Raw genomic sequence first — 17,060 nt, 5'->3', positions numbered from 1 at the left:
GACATCTCTAAAGCACTTTCATAATTGTAATGATCCTGTGACTCTTGCTTCTAGATTTCCCATCTCCTACAATGGTTTTCCATTCCATTCAGAACAGAAAATAAATATTGTTAAGGAGAGGAGGCAACTTTAATGCCCACTGACAGATCACTGAAAGAGAAAGTTATGGGTCATAAATTCAATGGAACTTGCAATTAAAAATAATAATAACAATATGGTGCCCTTCAGGATAAAATGAATGGATCTGGAGGTGATCATGCTTAGTGAAGTAAGGAAGGAAGGAAGTGAAAGACAACTACCAGATGGTTTCAATCATATGTGGAAGACAGAGAACTGAAACATATGAACTTGCTAAAAAAAAAAAGTGACCAAACTATCTCTAAGACTGTGAGAACTAATGGTGGTGCTGGGGATTGAACCTGGGACCTCAGAGCCTCAGGCATGAGAGTTATTTGCATAACCATTTTGCTATCTCCTAAACTCAATAGGATCTTGAACACACACACACACACACACACACACACACACACACACACATTCCTTGCACACATCTATCTTTTAAAAATCATTCACCAATACTTCTCCAGATGAGATGAGCTCTCTACATCACCATGGCATAGCGTGGCGCCTGTGTATCTCAGTGATCTCTGCCATGGCTGATTCTTTCTTGACTTTCAGATCTGTGCTTGACTGTGACCCCTGAAAAGACTCGGTCTTTCCAGTTCTCTGCTTCTAGTCACTTCTATTTTTCTTCCCCTGGTGCCTTTCCCTTAGTACCTTCCACTATCCTGTCAAGTTGTTGCTTGTCTATCTACTCCCTGGATCTGAATGCTACTCCCATCAAGGAGAAGATTTCATTTGTGCTGTGTAGTACATTGGTCTGACTTTAGTTCAAAGAAAAAGGTCACAGTGATTTGAACAAAGGACATCTCACAAAGACAGTTAATAATTGGACATGGGAGTAGAAAGGTGGGTAAGGGGTAAAGAGAACCCCAAAGATGCAGAAACAACATCTAGAAGGAGCACCCACCACCTCTAGATCTGAAATAAAGGACTCCCAGAAGATGCCCCTCCACGTCATAGCCACTGCCACCTCCTCTAACCACAAGACCTCCACATATCTAGGGTTGAGATCCAGATCTTGTTTGAGAGGGGCAGAAAATCAAAACCAGCCACATTTATTGCTAAATCCCTGTATTCTGGCAGGTACTAGGTGCTCAATTAATGTTTGGTGGAGGAGTTTATGATTCATAACATATAACTGAAGTGAAAATAATGGACTTATTTTGAATATATGACTTTAATGTTTGAACACCTGCCCACAGTTCACTACCATCCAACTAGAGTCTTACTGCTGAGTCCCTTACAAATGAACATTCTGGAGTTCCCTATGGTTTGGTGGGAATATGATAAGCCTGTTAAGTGACTTCACAGGTTGGTTGACTAAGGAAGGACAAAATAAGGTAAGGTAGATCCAGTCAGCTTGGTTGACTAGTTTGTGAGAAGCCCAAGCAGAATGCAGGAGAAACATAAACAGTCCTGAGCCCTACTCACTTTTTGTGTTTCACCCGTTGTTTCTCTTGGCAGCTTTTTGAGATGTTTCTGTAAATTATGTAAATCTGTCACATGATCAAATTATGAAACATAGCCAAGTGCTGTATTTTAAAACTGTACCTAATTCTTTTTTTTTTACATTTTGCTTTCTATAGCCACTTTTCTGTTGACACAAACTGCTGAGGTTAGGAAAAAGGTTCCAGCTCCACTATTTGATATTTCTTGATGGGGCAAAATTTTCATTTTGTCCACTGTCCCACTGGATGGCTCTTCGTTTCTATTATTTGGGTTCTCATTCTTGGGAAATAACCACTGAATTTCAATATATATTGTTCCAATTATGCGAAATTCTTGTGTTGATATGCCATGCCACTCACTCACCAATATCATCAGCAAACATTGACTGGGTATCAACTATGTGTTCTAGGCCTTTGGAGTGCAGTGTGAACACAGTAGGGTCCCTATCCTCATGCAACTTGCTCACATTCTGGCTTGAATGCACAACATGGAACTTTCCTCCAGAAAATCCATGGGTGACATAACTATTTAAAACCTGGGAACTGGGGGTGGGAGTGGAGGGGGTGAGAGTGGAAGAGGAAAAATAGCTCACTTGGATAGCGTATTTGATTTGCCATGTGTGAGATCCAGGTTCAAGCCCAGGCACTGAAGGAAGCTTCTGTGATGAAATCTCTTTCACTCTCTCTGCATCTCTGCCATTTTTGTCTCTAAAAACTACTACTACTACTCAAAGGGCAAAGGCCCAAGGGGTGGCATAGTGGATAAAACAGTGAACTTTCAAGCATGAGGTCTATAGTTTGATCCCTAGTATTGCATGTGCCAGAGTGATTGATGCTCTGGTTTTCTTGCCCTCCTCTCTCTCTCTCTCTCTCACACACACACACACACACACACACACACACACACACACACACACTGTTCAGCTCTGGCATTTGGTGGTGCTGGGGATAGAACCTGGGACTTCAGTCTCAGGCATGAGAGTCTTTTGCATAACCATTATGCTGTCTACCCAGCCCCCCTTTTTTTTTACAGTTTTGTTGGTACTTTATTTATTTATTTTAAAGTATTTTATTTATTTTTTTTGAGACATATGCAGAGAGAGAAAGACACAGTGAGAAACACCAGAGCACTGCTCAGCTCTGGCTTATGATGATGGGGGGGGGACCTGAACCTGGGAGCCTCAGGCGTGAGAGTTTCTTTGCATAACCATTATGCTATCTACCCCCCTGAGGCAAAATTAATTTTCACAAAACATTTAGTTTCAAGTAATTGTATTGCAGTATTAGAATATCAACATATAACCACTACAAAGTATTGAGCTATTTCACCTCCCCCTTATTTTTTCAGGAACTCTTCATTCGCAAACCCACTGTCTACTGTCTACGTGTGTTTGGAACACATTTCATTTGGCTCTGACCACATTCAAGAGCTCCTGCGGACATACATTGGGTAGAGGGTTAGGTCAGTGCCCAGGGAGTCCTCCATCCTGCTTTGGAGATGCAGAAGATATCTATTCAGCTGAACCATTCTATAAACCCCAGTTTTAAAAATTTCAGCGAAAAACCAAAGCGTGGTGAAGACCTCCAGAGCCTTCTTTGAGTTAGCTCTCAACTGCATTAGAGTGAGGGAGAGAGAAGAGGGAGAGGGAGAGGGAGAGAGAGGTTGAGCATTGGTATTCTTTAATTTTTCCATGGAGGCACGGGATCTTTATGAAGGAGAGTTTTTATGTTTATTCACGCTAAGCCATCTCTGCCAACACCGCAAGTTTAGCGCCTGGGAAAGAACACGCAGAAAGGAACATTCGAAACCCAGACCATTAATTAGCTAACATTACTTGACCTCCCTCTCTGCAGTTCCTCCCCTCCTCGAAAGGGTTTTTTTTTTGAGGGGGGGGCTGAAAACTGCATTGCCCCCCTAAAACCTGGAGGCTGTCCCAGATTAAGGTTAAGTAAGGAAGGAACTAGGGTGGAGTGCTGTCTGGACGGGGTCGCCCCTTCTGGCCAGCTCACTCCCCTACCTAGTCCTTCTCTGAGAATGAACCCCACCTCCTCGCCAAGGCCCTTACCTCTCATCCGTTCCCCCCCCCCCGCCCCCACCTTCCCAACCCGCCACCTCCCGTGGCAGCCTGGTCCCCAGCACGATTCCACCGAGGTGGACTTGATTTATTCCTCCAAAGGGGGAGGTGGGGGATATGTCTTCTTCCTACTCATTTAGAGCAATGGAGCATCTCGCTTGCCAAGCTGGGGCGCTTTCTTCCCAGCGCAGGGGCTGTGGGACGGCGTTGACATTGCTCTGGAGGGGACCTATCAGCGTCGGCAGTCTGCCCAGTGCGGGTGGCCGCCTCCACAAAGCTCCTTTGGGAACCGGGCCACTCCAACCCACCGCCCAACCTCAGCCGCAAGCGGAGGAGGCTGCAGGGTTACCTCCCCGGGGCTGGGAGGGGGAGGGGGTCCCATCGTGAGTTACTGGGGGAGGAGGCGGCCCTGTTTCGTGGTTAAATGGTAACAGCACCCCCCCAGCCCCACACCCACACCCACCTTCCACAGAGCTCTGAAACCGCACCCTTGGGGCCCCTGTCTGGGTCCGCGTCTGGAAGCCCGGTCTCCAGCTCAAAGCAAGAACAGGGGGCCCGAGTCCGCGCTCACACGGAAAATTATGCCAGCTCCATCGGCGCGTAAAATTGATGTGAACCGAACCAAGTGGGATCGGCGCGATCCTCCCTCTCTTGTCTCAACAGGGGTTTCGGCGCGTTACACAAGGCCGAGCTTGTCTCTTTAAGGAGACATTGGACCCTAATTAGTCCGCTATCCAGGCGCGGCCGCAGAACCGGGGACTGAGGGTGTTTGGGTTGCTAGGGGGGAGGTGGGGGCTGGTGGGGTGGGAGGACCAGACTCGGAAGATCCAGTCTCACCGCCCCCTCCACCCTCTTTATTTTGCCGCCACCACCGCCACTAACACCCAGTTCTGAAGATGCAGCCAGGGCAGCTGTAACAGCAGCAGTCGCAGCAGCAGCAGCCGCTGCCGCCGCCACCGCTTCTCCCAGGCCCACGTTACTTTGATTGACAGCTGAACAAATGTTTCCCCGGTTCGAACGCTCGCGCTAAGGAACGTCAGCCAAGGCAAAGCTCCGCCTTGGGCGGGCCATCTCCGCCCCTCCTCCGCCAACCGCGACTCGTTCCGTTCATTGGTCCGAACCGTGGACGACGCTCGGCCCCCACGTGGGACCCAGCCTGACGGACTCCTCCCCTCTGACTCGCTATTTGTCAGCAGTGAAATGATGGGCAGTAACACAGAACGGCGATTAATGTTCAGCTAGCTCTGATTGGTTGCTGGAGACGCCTACAGCGCGGTGGGGGGGAGGTAGGCGGGGCGCTGGGAGAGAGCCCCAGAGCAGTCGCGTGGCCAGCCGGTGATTGTAGTCAATCTGGCTGAATCCTTAGCCCTGGTCGAGGAGAGTGGACTACATCTCCCGGAATGCTTCGAGGCCCCTCCACGGACGGTAGTGAATATTTATCAGAATGTTAATGATTAGCTGCTGCTAAATTTGGTCAAAGAAGTCACCTACACAGAGCGTGTTGTTAGAGCTGTTCTGAGAGGGTGTTTGGGCTGTTGGCTGCCCTCTTCCCCCTCTCTCACACACTTGTATATTATTTTGAGGTGGTGTTCGCAGAGTTTGAAGGAGAGAGAATTAAAAAAAAAAAGCCGCAAGCGTTTCACTCTCTTTTATTTTTATAATCCCCTTCAATTTGGGGTTAAAAAAAAAAGACAAGAAAACAGGAAGGAAGAAAAATAAGGAAATGAGATGTGGTAAAAGAAGCTAAAAGGTGCCTTTTAAGAGATCGTTGCTGTGAAGTGAAAAAAAATCTCCAGAGAAACCAAAAGCACCGCCGAGACCTCTTCCGCACCAAAGGAGTTTGTGTTTGCTTTTAGGAAAGAAGAGAGAGATCATTCATTCGGAGGAATAACAAGCAATTAAAAGACAAATAAAAAAAAAAAGTTTGGAGTGGGACGCCGGACGAGCGAGCGAGCGGGCGGGCAGCACTGCCCGCGGGCGCTGGGGCGCGGAGCTCGCACTTTCCCGGCCCGGGTGAGCGGCGCGGCCGCGGCGCCCGGCTCGGCGGAGCGGACATCGGAGTGTTCCAGCGGGAGCCGCGCGCCGGACAATGCCCGCGGCGGGCCAGTGACGCCCGCGGGGAATGCGGAGCGGCCCGGCTGCCCGCACCCAGCCGCCGCCACCGCCGCCGCCGCCGCGCGTTCCTGCCGCCCGCGTAACGCGAGACCCGGCGGGGGCCCGTACCGCCCGAGCCGCCCCTCGGACCCGGCCGGCCACCTCCTTCGCCGCCGCGGCCGCCGCCTCCTCCTCGGGGCCATTAAATCCAATGAGCCGCGCTCCTCTGCTCAGCGCAGCCAACTAAATCGGTTTGGATGATTCGCGATCTGAGCAAGATGTACCCGCAGACCAGACACCCGGTGAGTCGGGGCGGCGGGGGCGCGGGCTCGCGGGGCGCCGGGGGAGTCCCCGCATCGCCCCCCGTGCGCCGAGTTGAGTGTGTGCTTGAAGGGGCGTGGAGGGCGCCCCGAGCCCCATGTCGGGCCCGGGAGCCGGGGGCTCAGGGCGGGGGGGATGTCCCCACCCCCTCCCAGCGCAGGGACGCTCTCGGAGACGGGGTGCAGAGAGGCAATTGAGTTGTAGCCATTTTCTTATTGTTGTCTTTGAAGCCCTTGGAAGCCGCGCGGAGCCGTTTGTCATCCCCGCGCCGCCACTCGGGGGTGGGGGGAGCGATGAAGGAGGCGCTACTCAGCGCCGGGGCGGGGAGGGCGCCCGCGGCGGCGGCGGCGGCGGCGCGGCGGCGCGGGCTGCGGCTTCCGAGTGCGGGGCGCCGGCCCCTTGCACCGCGGGCCCCGGGGACCATCGCAACGGCGAGCCGGCCGGGGAGGGTGGCGGCCACGTCTTCCTCCCCAGGCCCGACCGCGGCCCGACGCCATGGCGCGCGTCCCCCAGACGGGCCACTTTCGATTCCGGGTGGGGAAGGAAGGGAGTGAGTGGGCGCGACGGGCCCGAGCCCTGGGCAGTCGGGGAGGGCGTGGGGAGGGGAGTGGGGTCTCGAACCCCCGGCGCGCGCCTGGGGCGGAAGGGAGGGCGCTGGGGCCCCGGGGGCCACGCGCGAGCGGCCCTGGCCCTACAGCGCGGCGAGGCGTGGGGTCGGGGGGGGCGGAAGCAGAGTTGTCCCCGCTCCCGGTTCGCCTGCGCGATGACACCCCCCCCCCCCCGCTCACCCCCCGCCGCCGCCACCGCCGCGTGGTCTGTTTTCCCGTCTCCCTGCCTCGCCTGTGATGTGGGCTAATTAAACATTTTATTGTTGTTCTGTAGGCACCGCATCAGCCAGCTCAACCCTTTAAATTTACCATTTCCGAGTCCTGTGATCGGATTAAGGAAGAGTTTCAGTTTTTACAGGCTCAATACCACAGGTAACGAACGATATTGACTTTAGCTGATCCTTCTGTTTGCTTAGCTCTTGTCTTTCCTCCCCACCCCGACATACACATACACATAGACACACACTGACTCCCCCTTTCTCCCCCCCACCTTTTTGTAATTTTTATTTTTTATTTTGGCTACCACAAAGGTTTTCTTGTTTTTCCTTGTCGGCAGAGAGAGCAAGTCAGGGCCTCTCTCTCTTTTTTTTTTTTCTTCCTTCCCTTGGGCAGGTGTAAAGAAATGAATTCTTACTTTCTCTCATTTAAAAGCAAAAAGAAAGAAAATGGACAGAATAGCCCGAAACTGGGAAGAGTTGGAACATACTGAGGCCAAACTTTCGGTATTGATTTATTGGGGCCAGGAAAATGGAAGGTTGGGAAGATTCTGGAGCCTTTGGATAAATGCTTTGCTTTTTTTTCTTATTCCGGACTTGGCTCGTCTCACTTATTGCTGGGACTGAAAAACCGGAACATCGCAATTTCATTATTTTTATAGGGGTGAGGGGAGCTTTCTTGGAACAATTATTAGCCTTAGAGTGCCTTGGAAATGATTTTTTATTTTGCCGGCTTTTTAATTCTATGTGCATGGACCAAAACAAGCCGGTGAACCTGATCCACACTTTGCCCCTGGGTGGTAGTATTCAACTTGTCTCTGTTTTGGAGGGAAAAATGGTTTGAGACACCATTCAAGAGACATGCTTGATTCATATTTTCATTGCTCTCTTCTTGAAACATTAAAATTAAACTCCCTTGTGACATTTTAAGGGAATTATCTGTGTTTCAGTATGTAGATGTTAAGTTTCTTGTTCATTTCATCATTAAATGAATGTAGTGAATATTTATTTCTTGGTGAGGTTCTGGGATTAAATTGGTTGGAGGACATTCCCACCCTCTCCCCCAACGAAGCAACTCCCCACATTTGAACCTTATTCAAAGGACAAGTCCAGGCAGCTTCCAATCACCCCTTCCTCTCTTGCCTCTCCTATAATGAGAGTGGTATTTAAGAGAGTTGATTTGGCGTTTTGTAGAATTTGGCGTTTTGTAGGTGATGATTTAGAGGTGGGAACATGTATTTACATTTGGAGGATGGTAAGCCAAGATCTGCATACTTACATTTTCTTATGTCTTCAACAGCCTGAAGCTGGAATGCGAGAAGCTCGCCAGTGAGAAGACAGAGATGCAGCGGCATTATGTCATGGTAAGAATTCAAAGTGCCTATTAGTTCAGGATACCAAAAGCAAGAAAACATTGAAATTGCTTGAGGCTGCAGGCTAGATCACAGTCTCAGTGCCTCAGTGCATTTGAGGTTATGGGAATGTGACATAAGTAACCTGTAATTCCAGGATGTTATAACTTGCCTTTGACAACCAGCTTTGATTTGAATTTTCAAAAAAGTTTAGCTACATAGGGTATAATTTTCTGTGCTTTGTTTTTATAGATTGGAAAAAACCCACCTCATTTATGTTTTGTGTTAGAGCCATAAGCAGAACATTTTTGTTAGTGGTTTTCTTCGTTTCTTTATTGCTCTTGCTCCAGTTTTAACATATTTTTCTGTTATTTTAAAATTGTGTTGTATTTTATTTCTTGTAAAAGAATGATGGGTGAGACACCTTTCAAAATTTCTCCCACTCCTTGTTACTAATGCATCTGTGCTGTTTGTGTTTTCAGTTTCTGTAGTGCTACATTGGCTTACATTGTAGTCTGGATTATCTTGCTAGAATTTTTTTAATGTTGGTTATACTATATATTCAAATAAAAGTAATAATAAAAGATCAACTCTGTTTTCTCAGAAATATTGCCAAGCATGTTTCTGTGCTGGTTCAGAGGAACTTTATTTCCTTACCAAACCTTTTCCCCCCTCTTTTTTGGATGTATGAATAGTATAACACTGTGGATAAAATGAGAAATCAAATTCCAAGGTATATCACTTTTTGAACAATTCTTTCAAAACATCATTTGTTGAGACACATTTACTTGTTGTTGTTGTTGGTATTTTGCCATTCACTTGCCTGACATACCTAGAAGCTAGTCTACATGGTGCCAAATTTCCATAAGACTTTTTTGATTTCTCTGCTTATGATGTATAAAAACATTTGAGTGCTGTGTTTAAACTTGATTTTCTTTGTTTTGTGAGTTATTTTCTTGGAGTCTGTGTCTTAGGTAGTTTCTTAGTCTAAGATAGTTGTAGAATTCTCTTCCTGATTTAGCAACATGGGTACTGTGGAAATTTCAGTTTAGCAGAGGCTTTTACATTTGTTTTAAATATATGTTGGGCTTTTTGGAAGAACTAGGGAAGACTGATGAAAAGCATGGACTTAACTGCTTTTTCTTCTTTGACAGTATTATGAGATGTCCTATGGGTTGAATATTGAAATGCATAAGCAGGTAAGATACTATTTTCTTGTAACCGTTTTAAATGACAGTAATATTATGCACTTTAGAAAGAAAATTGTGTATTTTGCAGTTTTATTCTTCGTTTTATGACTGCCTTTCTAAAGGTTTTAAAAGACTGTGTTGGAGAGAATTTTAATCATTTAGAATTGATTTGAAACTAAATGTACATTAAACTGTACATTTTGAAAAGCAGTTTGTCAGATTTTAACATATGTCTCTTGTTTTCCTTTTAAAAGTTATGTGTTTTGTGCACTACAAATGACTTATGAAATAACTTGGAAAATACTGAAAAGTAAGCTGTAAATTGTGTGGAACCTTTGTTGGCTGTCTGAAAGAATGGATATAGAGTGTGAGCTGGAAGGATAAAAATGAAATCTGTGGAGCTACAAAAGAAATTGATGTAAAATCCTCCTGTTGGTCCCTAGAGGCTACTTAGGTGGATCTTCCCAGGAACAGTGACTGTTACTTCCGAAATTTGTACTCAGTAAATGAGCACTATAGGAGGATGTGATAATGCTCATCTCTGGGTCTTGGAATCTAGTAATCAGCTTACCAAAAAAAAAAAGAAAGAAAGAAAAGGAAAAAAAAGCAATATATAGTTCAAAGCAGGGAGATTTATGACTTAAACAACTTCCACCTCCCAGTGGTTTTAAGTTTCCTACGTAGACAGCATATAGCTTGGCAATTACTCTAAGGAGATACTTATTTTTAGCATTCTCCTAAGTACTTTAGGTCTCATCACTCATTTCAGAATAGGTGTGTGCATGTTTTCCTGCAAGGAAAAGGGAAAAACTTAATACTTTTCGTCTCTTAAAGTTATAGTGAATGAAAATAGGAATATTCATATTGCAGCCTAACTTTAAAAATATGATATGGCAATATGTTATTCTTAAGCTTCTGTTGTTTATAGATTCCTATTCGGATATAGTTAATTACCACATACTCAAACAGTACTTCTTTAAACAATGACAGAGCAATCAAATTGTGTTTGAAATGCAAGTTAGAATAAGATGAACCATTAAATTGAGGGTTTTTTAATTTCAGATATTTTTTGCTTCCTGTGTCACCTGGTTATCCCACTATTGAGTTTGCTGAGTTTAAATTCTTGTTTTTGCTACTTTGTAATACTTAAAACTTATCAGGCTTATAGCTTTACTCTGTTTAGCTCTACCTTACAGGAATAATTACATGAGGTTATTGTTTGTTAATTAGCATCATTACATGTCAGTTTAGGTCTGGATCTTGTACCCTTTTCTTTTGTTCTCACTCCACCACCCAAGATTAATTAGTGTCTATTTAAAAGATTGGATCAGATGATTAATGGCCTTTTACTTCTTTCCTACCTTGTTTACTCTGACCATTTAGTTTCTAGATCTTTCAACCATTTCCATTTGAGAAGCTCGGAGCTTATATTTGGTCTTATATTCCTTTTGGGGGGAGGGGGGAGTATGAGATCCTTTAATTTTACACATTTTTATACCTCTGTAATTCTGTCATCTTCTTGTCCAGCTGCCTTCAAAATGTCATCCATTTAAAATTGAGAATAGAGTACATTTTCCCTTCCCCCCTCTTGCTTTTAAATTCAATCATATCAAGAATCCTGAGGGCAGTTTATCACATTATGAAATACAGACAGCCCTGCAAACCACCTACTTATTATATTTTCTTTCTTTCCCCCCCTTAAGCACAGAGGCATATCTGTCTTTATTTGTTTTCCTAGGCAGACAGCCTTGGTTCCTCTTGGCCTCTCTTCCAGATGCACTCACTGGATACCCTTGTAATGGAAAGCAGCAATAATGCAGGGAAGTTGCCCTGAGGCATAATTGGGCCTAGTTCTCAAGATCGGGTTAGACTTATTCACTTATTAGATTTGTGTCTCGAAGGGTTCAAGAGTAGGAGTCCCTGGAGTCTTGGAAGTACCCTAGTAATTGGTGGCCCTGATATTTGAAACCTTTGTGTATTTTTTGGTTAACGCTCCTCTTCTTGACTGCTGCCAACCCAAGTATTTATTTTTAGAGAAGTTTTTCATTGGAACAGAAAATGATGGCTGTGATAGTCTTGACTGTGTGACTTCGCAAGTTGATAAAAGGATAAAAGCACAGAGCTGGGACAAACAGGATGGGGGGTTGGAATGGCTCCTCCCCATTCTGTATGATGCTCATCTTAGGTCACCCTGTGTTGATTTCTGATAAGAGGAGTATAAAGTGAAACCTATAGGGAATTTGTCATTCTGAAATGAAAGCTAATATAATTAGTACCAATTAAAGTACATTTAGTAAATTGGATTTAATCTTAATTAAGCCTGCAGAATGTTGCCAATTTTTAACAATTATGTTTGAGAACATAATTAATTTAAATTTTGGTAACTGAGTAAATAGCATTAGTCTGGAGAATTAGCTGACTTTTTTTTAGAAGAGGAACTTGGTGACATGACCGAATTACAATATGCAATGATGAATGTAATTTCTGGTTATCATAGTAGGATCTATAGAACTGTGCAGATTAAGCTTTTGGCGGGGGAGGTGGGGTGGGGCACTAGGAAAGTCAGAGTGGTGTGTTTTTGGTTATAAGGTGAATTAATGTTCCATCACTGTCTTAACTTCTAGTGTGAAAATTAAGATCACAAGTCATATATAGTTAGAAATGGCACATGTTCCATTGTGATGTTTTCATAATGGATTAAAATTTTTTTTAATTTACAAAATGGAAACACTTAATGAAACACTATTATTAACACTAATAATGAAAACATTATTACTATAATGTGGTTATAGTAATAACTATTGTCTTCTTAAACCCTAAGACAGCAGGATCCTCCCACTTCCTCTTTAGAGCCTATTCCCCCAGTCCTGGAACCTCTAGGGTGAGGCTCACTTTCCAGCACACTTCTCTCAATTCATTCCAAATGATATTCCATCCGCCCATCCCAACCTAATCAATACAAGGAGTACCACCTCAGTGTGCTTCTCTTCAGACTGTGTCCAGAGACGCCAGGTATAGAATGTCAACCCTTCACCCTCATTACTCGGGTGAGACCTTTCATAGGATTCTCTAATTCCATTCCAGGAAGTTCATTTCCTATCAAAATCCCAAAACCTAGATATAGACCAGGTCCCATAAGATAGGACATAGGCTCACCTGTATTCATAAATTAGGGCAAAATATATACCTGAAAGCAAAAATACACAATAGTCTGCAGTAAGTCAGTAAAAAGTTCATAATGAAATAGTGTCTACTTAGATTTAGATACCCTCCTCACTTACTTCCTATTACAGTTCTCTTACTCACTCCAAAGCTAACCTCATCAAAGCAAGGACTGCAAAAGCTGAATAAGGGCAAGTGACTGGCATACTTTAATGATGACTCTTTAGTCACTGTCAGGCCACCTCATCAGCTGGGGCCCTATTCGGGGAGTCCTGAGATTCCCAAACAGACATGATGGGCCTAGACCTCGAATAAATCCCTCTCCATTGTTACTGGTCACTCCTATCAGGAACAACACAGTAGACCCCTTAGTGGTCCCCCATAGGACCTTGCCCTCAATTTGGATCAACAATGGTAGAGAATGTTCCATTCTCCGAAGGGAGGATGGACAGTATACTTTATACTACAGCTGAAGAAGATGGTATTGGGGCAGCTTGGAACATTCCTACTTAAGACCACAGAATGTGAGCTCAGATCTACAGGGATGCAGAGGTCACATAGGCTCCTAAGCTGAATATGGGCCCCAGATCACATCAAATCGATGGGGTTTACAGTCAACAATATTTATACCCCTTTCCCATATTAGGGAGCTACTCTTCCCTGATCCAGCTTTCTGGTCCTTCTGCCAGCCATGACATCACCTCCCCAGACAATAATTAGGACCCACCTGCATATCAGATTTCAGGTTCAGGCAAAAACACACACACACACACACACACACACACAACCAAAAAATAAAACACACTAGTATAGCCACAGGCCCTTTGGAATATAACTAAAATATGCCTACTACCTATCTACAAAATGGAGGGTCCCCCAACTCTTCATCTACACTATTCCAGCCTTTAGGTCCATGATTGTCCAACAATTTGTTTGGCTTTGTATGTTAACTCTATTTTCAACCACCAGGTTCCAGATGCTAGCAGGATGCTGACTAGACTTCCCTGGATAGACAACCCCACCAATGTGTCCTAGAGCTCTGCTTCCCCAGAGCCCTGCCCCACTAAGGAAAGAGAGACAGGCTGGGAGTATGGATCTACCTATCAACGCCCATGTTCAGCCGGGAAGCAATTACAGAAGCTAGACCTTCCACCTTCTGCATCCCATAATGACCTTGGGTCCATATTCCCAGAGGGTTAAAGAATAGGAAAGCTATCAGGGGAGGGGAGGGGATACAGAGTTCTGGTGGTGGGACTTGTGTGAAGTTGTACCCCTTTTATCCTATGGTTTAGTCAATGTTTACTTTTTATAAATAAATTAAATAAAAATACCTCAAACAAACAAACAAACAAATGGAAACACTGACAAGACCATAGGATAAGAGGGGTACAATTCTGCACAGTTCCCACCACCAGGACTCCGTAGCCCAGTTCCTCCCCTGATAGCTTTCCTATTCTCTAGCCCTCTGAGAGTATGGGCCCCGGGGTCATTGTGGGGTGCAGAAGGTGGAAGGTCTGGCTTCTGTAATTGCTTGGATTTTTTTTTTTTTTTAAGTGAAAGAATAATGACCTTTATTGCCTAAAAGATTTTAAGTGTGGGGTTTTGGTTTTTTGTTTTGGATGGGACTGTTGGCCCATGATTTAGTTGCTACTTTTTGCTGATTGTTCCTCTTTATAAATACAGTGTGGCTTCTAAATGGGTCAGTGACCTTGGGCAGAACTGGGTGATGCCTGCAGTTGATAGCATTGCTAAATGCTGCTTGTTCTCATTCTTCACCTGTAAAGCTGTAATTAAAAAGAACCTCCCTGATTTAATCTGACAGCAGCAGTTACCATTTTAAAAAGTGAATATGGGATGTAGATTGGGAACAATAGGTATGTGAATTTACCCTATAGGAGCTGTAAATGGAGATGAAGAAACCACACTTTTGAGAACATCTTGTGACTTCCTCATAGTTAGCATTCTGCAATCTGAAAGTCTCTTTGTTTCTGAAAATTTTTTCTTAGTATCTTAATTTTAGAAGGTAGAAAATTTTAGAAATTTGCAACACGGGGAACCTAAAAGAAGTGAGTACAGCTCATTTATATTTGTCTTAATGTATTTGAAGTTGAGTACATGTATATATTTGTACATATACATGCTTATAAATACTGTTTAATCAGAGCAAGAACACTGTTTCACTCTCAGTCATGTAAATTTTATTATGAGACTTGGACCACAACCATTTGAGTGCTGCTAAAATATTAATTGAATAGAAATGAAAGAGCCTTGCCAACTGATAGGATATCATAATCATAGTCTCTCTGGTCGATGGTAAATGATGATAAATGACATTAGGAACCTTTTAGCAAACTGTAATAACTACAAGGAGGGAAGCGGTATGGATTTGCATTATATCTGATACCCTCTAGTACCAAGTGGATTGCCAATACTGCTTGTTTAGCATTTTCTAAGGGCAATAGGATATTGATTTCTGACTTACAAGGAACAGCTCTATTTTCACCATTGAAAAGTATTGCAGGTTGTTAAGAAGAAATTGACTTGAAGAGGCCGACTGCTGCCCATCATGGAGCAAATAAAGCAAAACTGCCGAAGCATGGTGGAGCAGCGAGACGGGCCCTCAGCAATTTGTTGCTATTAATTTACTATGCTCGACAGCAAATCAATCGGCATCTACTTCATCTGCTGGAGAAAATGCTGTCCAGGGCAGATAAAAGGCTCGGCGTGGTACAGAGAATAGACTGGATTGGCCAAAAGGAGGCTGCAGTTAATGTGTAAATAAGTGAAATCAAGGCCACTGTTGCCCAGGAAGCTGTTGTTAATTAGATTGGTGCATTTTAGTGAACTATTTTAGAAAGCAGCTGAGGATTTGGACAGTAAAAGGAGATTTACTGAGTTTGAAGTAATATATGACTGGCATGGCATTCCAGCTTTGAGAGTACTTGATTTTGGGTTTTAGTAAATTTATTTGGGGACAGTTCTTGTATCAAAAGTCAGTTTAAAGTGAGTTTACCCATAAGGAAACTTTTTTTGAACATTGCTAATTTCTTACATATCCTGTCTCAGACTATATGTACTAAAGAGTCAGAAGAGGAGATGCAGGTGTAGGTGTTTCAGAATGTAGGCAAAAATGTGTTTGTTGTCTTCTTACATAGTGACTATTGGATCTGATTGGAGTCTTGTATAATACTCAAAAGTAGTTTGTTACAAAAAGTGAGGTGTTTTAACTGAACGTAAACCCATCAACCAATCAAAATTTTGCTGACATAACGTTGGCATGTGGAAATGTTTCTTTTTGTATAAGATGTTTGTATAAATACTAGGCAGTAATAATCTACAAGTGTTAGACAGTAGGTAGAAAGTCTGAGATTAGAAGTAGAATTTTCTTGGCAACCACAACAACAAAAATCCCTCCAGATACTAGAAAAATCATGTGCTGAGGGTAAACAACTGTTATGTTTACATTTGTGTTTTTCAGTAACGTTTAAAGTGACCTTTTCTAATTTAGGACTGCTTATCCTTCCATACCATTTTCACAATTAGTATTTACCATATGAATGTTGTTGGTTGTGGTTTTTTTTTTTTTTTTTTCCCTATAGCAAATTAGATACAAGTAGACTTTAAGTTATATATTTTCTAAAGCAGAAATCCATTGGGTCAGTAGATACCAAGTGGTAGTGCCTTGGGCAGAATCCCTTGAGCTGTCATTTTATTTGTCACAGTACTTCAGGGAGGATGTGCAGGAGGAAATTGTAACCTGTCAGGGTTATGTTCATAATAATGTTTTCTAGAAGATGTGGCTTTGCCTTTTTTTTTTTTTTTTTTTTCTCTTTTCACATATTGGTATCTTTAATTTTTTCCTTGAGGTCTCATAGAATATCTGGTCTCATAGGGTATATGAAGATTTGTCCCTGAAAGCAGTGATTGTTGAGTGTAGTTGGAACTTCCTTTCACTTGAAGTGTATGTTTACTATATATCTGCCATGTACTTAACCACTGATCTGGGAACATTGCCAAAAACCTTTAATTCTAATGATGATCCTAAGAAAGGGATTATGTCCTGCCAGAAGATGATTAAACAGGATCAGATATATATGTACAAGGTGATATAGCTACTAACTAGTGGATTCAAGACTTCAGAAGAATTTACCCAGGCGACTGTAAGAGAGGGATCTGCTTTTCCTTGGAGATTCTGGCCTGGCTTATTTAGAGGAGCCTCTGGGTGGCTGGAATAGTTTTTGGGTTTGCCTTTGAGTCCCTGAACTTGAGGCTTATACCCAGCGCTCCTAGAGTGTCAGGGATTCTCTACAGCACTGCCTAGTGCCAGGACTGGATGGATTTTTGTATACTTCATCCAGGCTGCTTTTAGTTCGTTGAAAGAATAGCTTTCACTTGGGAGTTTCTCACTGTGGGGCACGGAGAGCTGCTTGCTTATCAAGATTGAATTTTCTTCCTCCCTGGGCAACCTATTT

At 43.9% G+C, this 17,060-nt stretch overlaps 1 protein-coding gene across 14 annotated transcripts in view; it reads left to right on the top strand.

Moving 5' to 3' along the window:
- The first annotated feature begins 5,908 nt into the window (after positions 1-5,908).
- LOC103107323 (TLE family member 4, transcriptional corepressor) overlaps positions 5,909-17,060 on the top strand; it is a 167,898-nt gene continuing 156,746 nt past the window's right edge. For 9 of the 14 annotated variants that reach the window (XM_007516111.3, XM_007516110.3, XM_007516104.3 and 6 more), the window contains exons 1-4: positions 5,909-6,042; positions 6,944-7,041; positions 8,185-8,248; positions 9,391-9,435. In XM_007516111.3, the coding sequence (XP_007516173.1) occupies positions 5,998-6,042; positions 6,944-7,041; positions 8,185-8,248; positions 9,391-9,435 (252 nt within the window). In that variant the 5' untranslated portion in view covers positions 5,909-5,997. Of the gene's footprint in view, positions 6,043-6,405; positions 6,596-6,943; positions 7,042-8,184; positions 8,249-9,390; positions 9,436-17,060 lie in introns of those variants that run through there. The other 5 variants (XM_060199533.1, XM_060199532.1, XM_016185194.2 and 2 more) reach the window with 2 other exon arrangements.

The sequence above is a fragment of the Erinaceus europaeus genome, chromosome 10 (assembly GCF_950295315.1).
Source record: "Erinaceus europaeus chromosome 10, mEriEur2.1, whole genome shotgun sequence".
Taxonomy (NCBI): domain Eukaryota; kingdom Metazoa; phylum Chordata; class Mammalia; order Eulipotyphla; family Erinaceidae; genus Erinaceus; species Erinaceus europaeus.
Note: the sequence above shows the minus strand (reverse complement) of the source record. Positions and strands in the feature narration are given on the sequence as shown.